At 43.4% G+C, this 15379-nt stretch overlaps 1 protein-coding gene across 1 annotated transcript in view; it reads left to right on the forward strand.

The window, feature by feature from the left end:
- The first annotated feature begins 7112 nt into the window (after positions 1 to 7112).
- Positions 7113 to 15379, forward strand: part of LOC110335513 (zinc finger protein 431-like) — a 12277-nt gene continuing 4010 nt past the window's right edge. Inside the window, exon 1 of the mRNA XM_021217672.2 lies at positions 7113 to 7207. Within this exon, the coding sequence (XP_021073331.1) occupies positions 7205 to 7207 (3 nt within the window). The 5' untranslated portion in view covers positions 7113 to 7204. The remainder of the gene's footprint in view (positions 7208 to 15379) is intronic.

Consider the following 15379-nt stretch of genomic DNA (forward strand, 5'->3'; position numbering starts at 1 on the left):
GAAGCTTTCATCATGTGTCCTTTCATGTGCTTTCTTTAACAAAACATCCTCTCTTCTGTGTCTACTTTAATGAAACATTCGTTCACAAGTCTGACTTAGCCTCTCACACCTGTGTCCACTTTAGTGAAACGCTCCTTCACAAGTTTGCCACAACAAAACACCATCCAACACAAGTGACATTCCAAAAACCCTTAAGTTTTCACTTCAGAACTTTGTTGAGGCCCATGGGAAACTTCTGGTCCAAAGAGCTCTGCTTGGGTCCCCTGAAGAGGCCAGTGACAGGGTCAGGATTGATAGGAAAGAACTGAAACATTGGCACTAGTGTCCAGACATCCTTCAAATGTCTTACCAACTGTACAGAGGTATGGTGAGTCTCTTAGTAATTCCATCCAGTACACATTCTGTGCCTTATTCCTGAGCAGACACTAATTAAACACTGATATTGGAATCAATAACAGTTGAGCAATATATTATCCTTTTCCTAATATTTGAATGCCAGCAGGACCAGAAACTATAATTTTAGTCTCTTCAATATAATTTCCATCTATAACTCCTGGGAAAATCTGCAAACCTTCATGGTAACACCACTTTGCTGATTATGAATCCAACCATTTATTGTGGGAAAGGCCCAAATACACTAGTAAGTATGGCCTGGCACCATTTCCGGTGTTATTATCAATCTGGAGATGCCCTTACTAAAGTCATCTGTCTCTTAGTGAAGCCACTAAAGAGGATGGGAGACTGTTTTAGTGGTCTCAATAAGAGATGAAGTGAGGAGCTAGAAAGATGGCTTAGTGGTTAAGAGTACTCACTGCTCTTCTGAAGGTTCTGAGTTCAAATCCCAGTGCCCATATGTCAGGTTAAACTGTCTGATGCCATGTTCTGGTGTGAAGTTGTACATGCAAACAAAGTACCCATATACATAAAAGAGATGAAGTAAAACAGAAAAAAAAGTTTCCATGCTATCAAGTGCTGCATTTGATGGATAGGTTTTAGGATCAGAGGAAAATTGGAGCTGGAGGTGGGGGAGCAAAATCAGCACAAGGAAGGGCGAAATCCTCAACCTCATCATATAAGATAATATATGTTCAGCTTCTAATTTTTCTTCTATTCTACTGTTCTGCTTTTTTCTACTCACTTTCTTTTTTAATTATATGTGACATTTTAATATACAGCTGTCTTTATTTATTTCTGAAGCTGTAAATCACCACTCAGTACCTTTTCTGGTCTCCTTGCATCTTGCTTTATTCTTCCTAACATGGACCAACCTCTGGAATCCAGAGATTCCCTTTTCAGGGTAAGAAGACAGAAGCCCACTAATGAATTCCAGGAAATTTATCAACTGATGATGTCCCACTTTAACTCCTTCCTCCAGCAACAAAGTTTGCAGAAGTTCTGCAAACAAATATTGCTTCTTGGACTCTGCCTGTCCTAAATTTTTACATCCAATGAAGGTTCCTGCATTTTTGTGTATATGTGCACACAGGATTCCCAGGAGTTCCTTGCCTTTAACCTTTTTTAAAAATTCATATTTTCCTTTTAAATCTCTACATTTCAGATCCCTGTCTCTGGAGCCACCTGTAAGAGACAGAGTTTACAGGGCCAATGGTACGTGATATGGCTATGAGAAATTAAACCATGTCAGCTGGAGGAGCCACGGAATGACTGAAGCTGTGGCAGTTATTATTGACATCAATCAGAATTTTTATATCATCATAAGAAACAGAATATAACATGGCAATAAAGTTATAGTTGACAGGACTCAAATATGTTTACAAGCTATACAATGTATTCGAAATAAATAATATCCAAGATAAATTATCCTTTTAATCTCCCATGATTCTTTGACTTCTGATGAAACACACAGAGAAACCCAAAGCAGACCTAATGCTTTATTGCCTGATGAAGTGTATCTGTCTCTCAGGAACTGGAAGGCACATTATATCCCAGGCACCATGGACTTTAAACTGAAAAACCTGTAATCCATGCCTCTAAATGCAGCAAGGCCAGGTTCATTTCATGATTCTCCAACAGCCTATGAAAAAGCTAACTTCATTTACCAATTCCATCTTGGCCTCCTGAGCTATGATTGGTATTTCCAGTGCAACTTCAGCAAAATAAAAATCGTATTTAAACTATAGAAGGAGACATGGCATTGGACAATCCCTGAATATTATCTTTAGAGGAAAACAAAAAACTACAGGCATTTGAATTTTTACAGGCCAAAAAGGAATTTTTGTATTATGTGTATTCTTCAATGACTTTAAACTTACTTATGTTCCCCCACTAAATTGTCTCCTAGAGGTATTATAGCACATGAGGATAAACCTTTTGAATTGAATTTTTAATGCCATAAAGGCCAGAAAATACTAATTAGCCAATGGGAGCTTTAGAGCCTGGTTGACTTAAGCCCACCCCTATTCCTAAAGATTGGCATTTAATAATTTTGGATTTAGAAGGTTAGGCTCACTCAATCATAAGGAACTTCAGCTCTAATATCAAAGCACTCTATTACCTCAAGGAATGACAAACTCTCCTACTATATGTTGTTTTTTGAAAGAAAAAAAAAACAAAGTCCCCAAACATTAGATTTTGCCAATGAATATCAAGGAGTCAGACAGTGGTGTTAAAGTTTGCTAGGTCAGAGAGGCAGAGAAATCACCTAGCTGACCATCCTACTCCACTGACATCCCAGAGGGAAAAGGCCCTTTATCCTTCTCCATGCTGTCTTAAATAACCTTCGAGTCAAAGTCTCTTCTTTATACTTCCTATGTGCCTCTGAATCTCTCCTCCTGACTTCCTCCCTCTCTCCATGGATATTCCCTCCATATTCACTCCCTGTTAAGTGGTTGTTTACTTCACCTCTTGATCTATGGTTGACTTTATTTAATCTTGTTTACAAAACAGAAAGTTCTTGGATTAAATGTGTGTGTTAGGGCTGGACCACACCACAACTTGAAACAGTTTTTTCTAGTACACAATCTCATAATGTGATGAAATATCCTGCCACACTCGTGGAGTAAAGGTGTGTACTAAGGCTGTCCCACACCACAAAAAGAAACAGGCTTTTCCAGTTCAGAATCTTCAGGTTCCCCGTGTGATCAGATTTCTTACCTTTTTATCATCTAAGATTCCACGGCAATGTTGGAACATCTATCTCTTTGACTTACTGGTCCAGAATATCTGGTAGATTCTTCTGTGATGCAGGATTTATGAAGAATTTCTCTACCTTATCCTGGCAGAGTTTGGAAGTCAACTTTCTTTGTATCCTGTTTGTCCATGGCTTGGATAACATACTGCCATCAGCTGAAGCAAGGGCGGTTTCTTGGCCAGTGGCTAGCTTCCCATATTTGAAGGGAGGTTCTTCTATGTTCATCATCTTCTTTGAAGTAGAATGGGGATGATGCTCCCAGGATATGACAAATCTCATTGTCAAAAAAACCCTTGAATTAATAAAACACCTTTAAATGCCTAATTGTACAGATCTATGATGGCTTTGAAGACCATCTAACTATCTCAGTATATTTGAATAGACAAATGTTGCTTGTCTGTAGCTATTCACTATCTGATTAACTTTGAAAACATCAGTGATTAACTAAACGAGTACTTAACAAACACACAATTTTGGTTGCCTTACTATTAACTTGCATTTCTTAATTATTCTAAGGAATTTGTAATAGTAGAATTCAAGAAAAGTGGAACTTCACATTGCACTTTAAGAATTATGTAGGTATGATACCTTAAAAGAAGATGATACATAGTGTGTTATAACCAAACCACCTTAATTTTATATCACTTTACAAAGATCTATACCAGTGTAAACAAATACAACCTTATTTTTGCATCAATGTACAAAGATATACACAAATGTAGCCAATATAACCTTAACTTTGTATCAATATACAAAGGTCTATAAGAGTAGGTTCAATAATCTACCATTTTTTTCTATTGCTGAGGTGTATTTTTCTAACCTGTTACCCTGGCATTACTTCTTAGAAATAACTATACCCATTTTGCTTCAGCCCTGCCAGCAATCCTGTATTGCTGATACAAAAAGAGAAGCAGCAGCCTGACCATAAGACACAGAAAATAGTTTGGCTCAGAGTGAGGTTACATTGACCATATACCATGCCATCCTCAGATGTTTGTTATATTTTGAGAACTGCACTCCTTTGAAACTTTCTCAGCTGCAGCCTTCACTCAGCCTGCCAATGCCCAGCTTTGGCAACTCAGAGTAAACTAAGGCAGGTAGTGAGTAGGGGTCAATGCTGAGAGTAGCTAATAGGGGTTGTTCCAGATACCAACAGGGTCTCCCTATGGCAGCCAGTGACTAGAGAAATTATTTAACACACTTTTCTCTGAGGGAGCAAAGCTTAATTTACTGGGGCTGGCACTCCCTGTGGTCAGTGAAAAACTCCCAACTCTTTTAACTCCTTGGGGTCAGCAAGAAAGAAAAGGAAAGAGAAAATTCACACACACACACACACACATACATACATACATACACATACATACACAGTGAGTAAATTATACAAAAGGCAAACTCCAATAACATCATACATACAAATACATACATACGTACAAACAGACATATACATATTCTCACATAGAATGGATGGAGCAAAGTTCTAGAACGCAGTCTCCAGCATTTCATATATACACATATGCACATATACACATATACACACATACCTAGTGGGTGAATGGAATGAAGTGCCAACAAGCAGACTACAAGCATTTCACACATAGACATACGTACATACACACAATTGGCAGAAGGAAGAAGTTCCCATATACACCCAGATAAGCTTTATGTATATACACACACATAGATTTGATTGATGGAACAAAGTTACATCACACTCTCACACAAACTTTACACATACATATACATACACAGATATATGCATATACATACAGGCTCAGACTGTGGAAGGAACGAAGTTCAAACAACTTTATTCTTTCTCCCATGACTTATATTTCCCAGAAAAATCTTTTATTTCCTTTCTTTTCTTTTTTTTGGGGGGAAGGGTGTTTCGAGACAGGGTTTCTCTGTGTGTCCCTGGCTGTCCTGGAACTCACTCTGTAGACCAGATGGGCCTCGAACCCAGAAATCCGCCTTCCAAGTGCTGGAACTAAAGTTGTGCACCACCACTGAGATTACATTTTAGTTTTCTTCTAGTGAATGTCTATGAAAAAAACAATATGTTCCTCAATATTTTTACAGGAAATAACATTGCATAATACAGGTAAAGAAAACAAAGTATTCCCAAGAACCATGTGCATTCATAACTAAGCAACTTGTTTTCATTAACAAAATGTAAGCAAGCAAAGTAGTTTTCTCAGCCAGTTTCTCTTCCTGGCAGGCAGAAATATGCAGATACAAAGGAAGGATTAATTATTTTATTATTTGTCTTTAAAAGTAATCTTATAAGAATTTTAAAAGAACCACAAATTTAAACTTTTACATAAAAATCAGCCATATCTACACTAAATCCTCAGAATGCACATCTACTCATAAGCAATTCTTATTAAATTATATCAGGAAACTGAGGGAAAATACGGGTATAGGAACTCAATCATCACCAGTCCAGTCTCAGTTAGAGTCATATCAGCCAGTTCTGCCATTGTTCTTGTTCTCTGACCTTAAAAGGTCCCTTGCTTAACTAATAAGAGTGTGTTTATCTGAACTTCAAGCATTACTTTTGTGACCTCTCCAAGAGCAGACTAGGGAAGGTCTGGTCTGGTGCTTGAGCGAGCATCTTGAAGGAGTCAAGGGAACTACGGTCTTCAGTTATCAGTCTCATGGGTATCGGTCTCAGGGCCAGTGTGTGCTCACTCGGAGGTATCTGTCCCGTGTCCTTCCAGCCAACATTGCTAAATTATCTTTCTGCTGACTGTCTCATTCTCCACCCATAGTGTATCAGAGCTGTATATCATCTGAATAAACTTGCTTAACATGAGCCAACACGTTATGCAAGACATACTGATGCCAAATTTTCTATTTTTGTCTTCTCATCCCAGGTTCTGACCCTGGTCACCTCCCCTTTGAGGGCCAGAATAGTTGGTGTTTGGGTTCATAGACCAAACTGGTTTAAACTTTTTTTTTAAGACAGGATTGCTTTATGTATCCCTCCCTGGCTGTCCTGGGACTACTCTTTATACCAGGCTTAAACTTTTGATGTCCTGACTCCACTTCCCAAGTGCTGGCAAGATGAGCAAGTGCAACCAATAAAAGCTGGGAATGTGTTAGTGTTTTGGCTACCAGTGTTTTAGCTGAGAGAAGTGTGAGCAAGATAGGTGAGTCTTTTCTCAAATGGATGATGCCCGGTGAGTATCAACGAGGAGGTTTAAATTTGACCTGGATAGTCTGGGTGCCCTTTCAGCTGTGAGGCAGGTGGATCACTCCTCTTGAGGTTGTTTAGTGATCTGCGCATGCTAGAGACCTTGTGCCTAGATTAAGGAGCAATGAGTGCCTCCCGAGTGCAGCAGAGCAGGGACGACCTTGCAGTCCTGCTGTTAGGAGACATAATGGAGTGAGGTGAAGTAGCTTCGGCAGATCGAGCCCAAGTGTGTCCTGAGAAATTACGCCATTCATCTGGCGTAAAAAAGTTTTATTGTGGGTGGGGATTGGGGAAGTGAGGTCCTGGGGAAGGGACTGAGGCAGAGAAGTGGACATATGACAGGCAGAGAGAGAAAGGAGCGCACACCGGGAACAGAGAGCCCGCCTGCCTAGTAGGGACAGAGCTCGGGTGGCTCGTGGGTGGATACATTCATCCTCCAAACAGACCTGGCGCACCTGGTGGCGTCAGCAGGTGATGGCAGCCCATGATGACACAAGCCACCGCTAGTTCCCCGAGAGTAGCCTTGTGGGCCTGCCTGTACCCTAACAGGCGCAAGTTCCATGGGAATGTCAGTCTCTCCGGGACTGGGACAGTTCTGTGCCTGAGTGGAGGCCAGGGCTGGGAACCACTGTGCTGTGACACTTCGCAGCACGCCTTGTCTAGGGGAGCTGTCACTCATGCCTCACTAGCCAATCACAGCCTCCAGATGGACCGCTAGCCAGAATGGGGAGAGCACTTCCGTTCCCTAATACTAAAGGTTCGGGCTCGGGTCTGAGGGAGGCTCCTGTGGTTCCGTGTCCTGGTCTGCCACCCGCTGCCGGGAGCTGTGAGGAGAGCGGGGCGAGCTCCGCATCCACGCCATGGTGAGCGGGGCCGCAGTCCCCACGCGGGGAGGAGCCGCGGGAGACTGTGTGGGGTTCGTCCCGGGGTGCGGGTACCGGCGGCCACACTCGCCGCCCGGCGTGATCGCGTTTGTTCACCTGAGGTCTCTGCACCTCCGGAGCGGAAGCGGGACGTCTGACTGCGATCCCCGGGCTGCGCCTGCGCAGAGTGTGGGGCGCGGGTCCTGGAGTGACAACATCCTTGTTGCTGACGTCACCATGCAGCGAGCGCCTCAGTTGCTTTTCCTGTGGCCAGGGAAGGCAGATGTGCTGACTTGCAGAACCCTAGTTTCTCCCGTGTGTTCTACAGTTCTGCACTTGGCACTTGGCGTTCAGGTGTAGGATCCGTCCGCAGTGAATTCCGTGCAGATGCAAAGTGTGTGTCAACGACACAGGCTTGCAGATGCCATAGCGGTCCAGTCACTTGTGTTAGTAAGGCCAGGCTCACTGGGTTCCCGGGCCTCATTCATCAACATTTACTCTATTTTAGTTGTGTATTTTTTTTTTCTTTCTAAGTTTGCTCTCATGTTCTGTTGATCTCTTTTCCTTCCCAGGAAGTACTGTGCAGGCAGGTTTGATAATACCGTGCATTCAGAGAAAAAAATACTTAAACCTGAGTTTGGAGGCCTCCAATTGTTTAATCTCATCTTAGACAAAGTAAGGAAGGAAGTATATTAAGGACGCCTGTATCCCAGCCAGAGGAGTTAACTCTTCCCTATTTGGAAGAAATATTTTCTATCTTTTGTCTATCTGTCTGCTATTTTCTTTTTCTGGCTCTTTATAGTTTCTTCATTGCAGTTGTTTTTGAGGTTTTGAAGTCAGAAGTTGTCACTGTGTTTTAGTATTTATCCAGTCTTGTGTGGTGATTTTTTTTTCATCCATGGTTACTTATTCTCATCAGTTTCCTTTGGTATCAAAAATGGTGACACTTTTTATTGGGCATTTGTTGAATTTATAGCTCAAATTCTCCATTGTGATATTTTAGCATACTAGCCAGGATGGCAGAATACTGCACAGTTGCTTTGTACTCAAGGTTAGCTCATTTCCTGCTAAGGTGAGGCCATCTTCCATCAGGCACAAGTCCTAGTTGAATGCATACTTCTCAGGTTAAATGTACAGTGCATTTAAGATGTCAAAAGTGAAGAAATTGCCTTGAGTGTTCAACTAAACTTTGGACATTTCAACAGTTTTGGGACTGTTACATAATATGGAGATCTTTGGTGTTAGGGTAAATGTGTTTTGTATGATGGGTTGTGTGTGAGTCTGTTGTGAGCTGTGTGAAAATGTAGTGGGTTGAATGAAGACTCTTCCTGGTCTGATGATGTATTTGAGCATTTGTCTCTGTTTTGTGGTCTTCTTTGGGATACTTACAGTTCCTTTAGGAGCCTTTCTAAAGGAAGATAGTCTCTGGGATTGGGCTTCGAGTGTTAAGACCATTATCACACTCGTGTATTCTCTTTGGTTGAAACTGAATGAATAGTCCCCTTATCATATAGTCACACCATCACCACCATTACAGACTCTATTCCTATATAATGCTCAGTAAAATAGAAACAGGGTTTTTGTTGGTGGTGGTGGCAGGGGTTTGGTTGGTTGGTTGGTTGGTTTTTGGCAAGTCATTCTTTTAGCCTGATATTTTTATCTTCATTTTTTGTCTTATTGAATAGTGTTTTTCTACATGTCTAATATTTGTTATTGTACTAAGCTTCACCCACATGTTAACTCATAATTTTGGCAGAGGGTATAATTTTTTTAACACCAAGGATGTCATGCATGCATGCATGACATTAATACCGATCTGCAGAACGAATGGCTTGCAGGTTTACAGCATTTTCTCTATTCTCTGTATGTTTTTGTTGAGACCTGGGCTTAGCCGCGCACTGACTACTCAGACACCAGTCTCAAACATGATGAACAGTTATTGAATGCTTGTTTCAGACTGGTGGATCAAGACCACAACAAGTACTTGGGAGCCTAGTTGTGGAACTGTCTGTTCTCAAGCCAGGCATTATATAGGAAAAACCAGGTTCAAAAGTTTATAAGGCAGGCACGGAAGTGGTATAGCATTTTTGGCTAACTAGACAAAATATCACCAGCTAAACTTTAAGCTGATTGGTCCTAGGTGAGAGGAGATGGATAGGTAGTGCACAGGGGAATTTTAGAACTCTGAGATAACAGACTGTGGTGGTTTGTATATGCTTGGCCCAGGGAGTGGCACAATTAGAACATATGGCCCTGTTGGACTAGGTGTGTCACTGTGTGTATGGGCTTTAAGAGACCCTCATCCTAGCTGCCAAAAAGCAAGTATTCTACTAACAGCTTTCAGATGAAGATGTGCTGCAATGTCTCCGGCTGGCAGAGACAAGGACAACACGAACACCAGGTTCGGGTGAAGCAGCTTCCGCTTTTTTAATCAGGCCAGCTCAATATTTACACAAGTGTTGCTGATGTCCAATCTTTTCAACCATTCACATTCAACCACACTATGCGCCACACGCTGCACACGAGACCGGAAGGCTCTGGGATAGGGCCACAGCAGATGGCCACAAGGGGTAAGATAAGGCTGCACACCCAAGGAGGTGTACCTCTGTTGTACGCCTGCGCTGGGCCAGCGATGAGCTGAGGTGTCACGAGGCTGGGCAGAGAGCCAGGGCACCATCTTGGTGTCTCCGACTGCACCTGCTCCCTATAGCTCCCCCTTTTTGTTTTATTTGTTTTATTAAAATGATGGTAGGCAGCGGCCATTTGGACTAGTGTCTCATTAAAAAAGGCAAACACTGTGCTAGTATGAAAATCAGCCACAGCATTTCCCTCAGAGATGGGTGCTGGTAAGCCTGAGTGTGCCCTAACATGGATAATGCAAAATGGGTTGGATCTGTTCCAAATCAGGGTCTGTATCTGAGCCAATAATGCATCGACAGTGGAGCTAACATTAATAACGTCCACAGTCTCGAGATGTTGCACTGCCTGGACCACATGTTGGTTATCAGAGATTAAATTAAAGGCCACGGGATATTCCTGAAATACCTGAAGAGCGGCACAGAGCTCAACAGCTTGTGCGGAAGCATGGGGAAACAGATAGGTCCGAGGTGTATGATGTTCCTCATAGATTACTCCTACTCTACCTTTACACCCATCTGTAAAGATATTTATTGCTCCAATAATTGGCTGAGCATGTGTCCATTTAGGGAAAATCACTGGATTACGTGCTACAAACTGTAGCCAGGGATGAAAAGGATAATGGTTATCAAATTTGTCTTCAAAGCTAGAATGTAGAACCGCCCAATCATCATTAGTGGCTGCTAACACTTCCAATTGTGCCGATGTATAAGGTATAATAACATCGGGCTGCTTCCCGAAGGCACTCATGCACATACATAAGCCTTTTAAGGCCAGCTGTGCAACAGCTTCAGGATACCAGGCAAGCACCTTAGCTGGAGAATGGTCTAAGTAGATCCAGCACAAGGGCCCTTGCTGCCAGATCACACTGGTAGGCAACCATCCGGTAGCCAAAATACACAGAAGAATGGGCCTGGTGGGATCAACATGATCTACCTGGATGGTAGATAATCTATCTTGTAACAATTTCAAACATTCTCTAGCTTCACTGGTTAATGCACGAGATGAATTCAAATCAGAATCCCCTTTTAGGATATCAAACAAGGGCTTCAATTCTTCATTAGTCAATTTGCAATAGGGGCGTATCCAATTAACATCTCCCAACAATTTTTGAAACTCATTAAGAGTCCGCAAGGAATCCATCCGAAATTCCAACTTTAGAGGTTCCACCATGGTGTCGATCAATTTGGTCCCCAAATATTTTTTCACATCCCCTCTCTGGATTTTTTTCTGGAGCAATAACCAACTTCCAGGATTCCAATTGCTTCTGCAACTCCAAAAAAGCCAGATCCACTGTGGAAGTTGTTGATCCACATAAAAGAATATCATCCATATAATGATATACTTGAATTTTAGGAAACTTTCATCTAATAGGTTGTAATGCTTTATCTACATACATCTGACATAAGGTGGGACTATTAGCCATTCCCTGAGGCAGAATGACCCATTCATATCTTTTATCTGGACCTGCATGATTAATAGTTGGCAAAGTGAAAGCAAACCGAGACACATCCTTCACATTCAGGGGAATAGTAAAGAAACAATCTTTAATATCTATAATAATAGTTTTCCAATCCTTAGGCAAAGCTGAAATCATAGGGAGTCCCAGCTGTACAGCCCCCATAATTTCCATCTGAGCATTTACTGCTCTCAAATCATGCAACAGGCGCCATTTGCCTGATTTCTTCTTAATCACAAAGATGGGGGTATTCCAGGGAGAAATGGATTCCTTCACATGTCCAGCATCCAACTGTTCCTTAACTAAGGCATGGGCCGCTTCTAACTTTATTTTAGGGAGGGGCCACTGAGGGACCCATACCGGCTGATCCATTTTCCATTTTATAGCAATTTAGTCAGTGGCCTCTAAGAAAAACCCAGCCCCCTTCTGCCTTTGTTACTTTCTAATTTAACAGGGAAAATTCTACCTTCATTGATCCTACCCAAACCTTTGCCTGGTTGCCATTACATGTTCTTCATGATATTCTGACTCTGTGAGCTATATCTATCTTTTGTGAGTAACCTCAGTCCCATGCTAGTCATGATGTCTCGCCCCCACAGAGTTACCGGAAGCGAAAGTACAAATGGCTGGAAAGTCCCTGAATGTCCCTCTTCATCTTGCCAGTTAAGGAAGCTAGCACTACAGTTGGGGGCTTCAGCAAAGTCCAGGCCTCATAAAGTCTGCTCTGATGCTTGAACGGCCCACCCTTTTGGCCAATCTTCCTTTTTGATTATACTTCTATCAGCTCTCGAATCAAGTAACCCCCACATTTTAATTCCCTGTACTCTCAAAGAGTACATAGGGCGATTCTCCATAGTCATCGAGAGCCACACCCCACTATCTCCCGGGGAGCCAAAGCCTTTGCTTCCCCGCTGCTGTCCAAGCAAGGGAAATCTATTATGATGACTGGGCAAAATCAGGATTTGTGCAATCCAATCTCCAGGGGAGACAGCAGCAATTCCCCTCAGGGAGGACACCATTATTTTCACTATCCTTTCATAATCAGGATCAATTACACCAAGATGTATTACCAAGCCTTTCATGGTGGTAGAGCTGCACCCCAATAAGAGGCCAACAGTATTCTTAGGAAGGGGTCCTTAAAATCAGTATCTATTGCCTGCACCCCCATCTCAGGGGTTAATATGAGTCTGGTTGTGGCACGGATGTCCAATCCTGTGCTTCCACTAGTGGCTCGCTGGGTGTGGCCCGCCTCTGATGGCACTTGCTGCAGCCTGGGTCATTATTGAGGGGTTCGAACTGCCCCGTATATTTGAGGGCCCTGAGGCAAGGGGCCCCAGTCCCGTTTTTTGGCTGAGCACTGTTAGATCCTGCAAGAGGCCTACCTTCTACATCCCATTGGGATTGACAGTCTTTGGCCCAATGATTTCCCTTTCTGCATCTAGGGCAAAGTTGGGCTTGAGGTCCATCCTTTCCTCGTTGGGGGCAATCTCGCTTAAAATGTCCTGGCTGGCCACATTGAAAGCACCCTTCAGAAATTATGGAGCGCATTCCAGCCCTCTGGTTCCCTCTGCCGCCTGGGCCAGCCCCTCATTGGTTAAGGGGGTACCCTGTATGTCCCTGCAGATCTTCATACAAACTTCTAGAAGCTTACTCTTAAAAGGCCTGATGGCATCTCTACAGGCCTTATTGGCCTGCTCATATGCTAACTGTTTCACCAGTAGCATAGAGGCATCCACATCCGGAAACACCCTTCCAGCTGTCTCCATCATGTGAGTCAGGAAATCAGCAAATGGCTCCTGTGGTCCTTGGGTGACCTTGAACAGGCATCCTCCCAAATTCCCTGTCCCTGAGAGCATTTTTCAGGCCTTAATGGCTATACCATTGATCTGATCATAAACTACTGGGGGATATTGTATTAGTCAGGGTTCTCTAGAGTCACAGAACTTACAGATAGTCTCTATATAGTAAAGGAATTTATTGATGACTTACAGTCTGCAGTCCAAATCCCAACAATGGTTCAGTAGTAGCTGTGAATGGAAGTCCAAGGATCTAGCAGTTGCTGAGTCCCACACGGCAAGAAGGCGAAAGAGCGAGAGCCAGACTCCCTTCTTCCAATGTCCTTATATGGTCCCCANCNGAAGGTGTAGCCCAGATTAAAGGTGTGTGCCACCACACCTTTAATCCCAGATGACCTTGGACTCGGAGATCTCCCTGTCTTAATCTTCTGGATTCAATCACCACTGTGTCTCAAGATCTCCATACCAAGATCCAGATCAGAAACTTCTATCTCCCAGCCTCCAAATTAGGTTGACTGGTGAGCCTTCCAATTCTGGATTGTAGTTCATTTCAAATATAGTCAAGTTGACAACCAGGAATAGCCGCAACAGATATCCTGTCTGACTATTTACATATTGACCCTGGCCAGCGAGCATGTTAAAATCCCAGGCTGCCAGGGGCATGCCAAGGGCAGTGTTGGTGGCAGCCGGTTCAATTGCAAACTCCATGTATGCAGCCCACCAGGTCAGGTACCCGCCTCCAGAAAGGACTGCCTTGCACAAATTTCCCCTAATCAAAGGGGGTCATGCAGTAACGCTGCAAGCCCTCTATCTGAGAAGTGGTGAAGGCAGCCTGGACTCCATAAGCAGAGACTGACTCCTTCAATCTCTGAACTATCTTAAAGTCCAATGGCTCATGGTATCTATTTCCTTGTTGGTCTTGGAAAACTAGAAATGCTCCTGCAGTAGGGCTAACCTGCCTCCAAACTTCTGCATGCATGGTCCTCCGACCTGACCGCTCCTGATATGGCAGTGGTGTAGGAAGCAGGGGAGCTGAAAGCTCTGGAGTTCGCCCTCTTCCCACGCTCATTCTGGAGAGCTGCCACTTGAGCTCCTTCTCTGAGTCAGTGTCTTTCTCACTCTTGCTGCTACCACTCGAGTATTTCCCTTTTTTCTCTTTCTCGTTTTTCTTACTTTTCTCTGTCCCTCTACTCGATTGTGAGGCTATTTTTTAACTTCCTCCAGTGCAGCAGCACCCCTCTCTAACTATGAAGCGTACTTCCATCTTCTGTCTTTGAGGCACCCCCTGACCAGATTCCAAATAGCTAGCGTTCAGGAGGGCAACGAGGTCTGGGAATCAGCCTCCTGTAACGCCATCCCCAGCCTCACCCAGCAACTAAGATTAACTAAACCTTCCTCCAGGAACCAAGGGGCCTCCATTTCCACCACCTCCATAAACCGATGAACGGTTTCCTTTGGACGATACATCTCTTTATCGAGAACCTTGTTAATTCGTCCCTGCTCCGGGATCCTTTAAAATTCGTCCCTACTCCGGGATCCTTAAAGGCCTTACCTTATACTTACCGAGCTTGTTTCTGATTTCAAGAGTTTCCCCATATGGGCCACCACTTGCCACAATGTCTCCAGCCAGCAGAAACAAGGACAACGCGTACACCAGGTTCAAGTGAAGCAGCTTCCGCTTTTTTAATCAGGCCAGTTCAATATATACACCAGGGTTGCTGACATCTGATCCTTTCAACCAATCACACTCAACCACGCTATGCGCCACACACTGCACACGAGCCCGGAACGCTCTGGGATAGGGCCACAGCAGATGGCCATGAGGGGTGAGATAAGACTGCACACCCAAGGAGGCATACCTCTGTTTTATGCCTGCACTGGGCCAGCGATGAGCTGAGGTGTCACGAGGCTGGGCAGAGAGCCAGGGTGCCATCTTGGCGTCTCCGACCACACCCGCTCCCTACAAAGATGTAGCACTCTCAGCTCCCTGTGCAATGCCTGTCAAGGCACTGCCATACTCCCACCCTAATGATAATAGACTAAACCTCTGAATATGTAAGCCAGCTCCAATTAAATATTGTCCTTATAAGAGTTGCCTTAGTCATGGTATCTATTCACAGCAGTAAAACCCTAAGACACAGAGCATAAGTAATTCAACCATAACTTTTTGGTTTATTAGTAACATGTTTCAGTGTCAGTTAAAGAAATAACTCCTAAAAAGAATGAATTTAGTTTCACCTTATGAGCAACACCGACGCTACATACAAAATGACTACAGTT

This window comes from Mus pahari, chromosome 18 (genome assembly GCF_900095145.1).
Source record: "Mus pahari chromosome 18, PAHARI_EIJ_v1.1, whole genome shotgun sequence".
NCBI classification, from domain to species: Eukaryota; Metazoa; Chordata; class Mammalia; order Rodentia; family Muridae; genus Mus; species Mus pahari.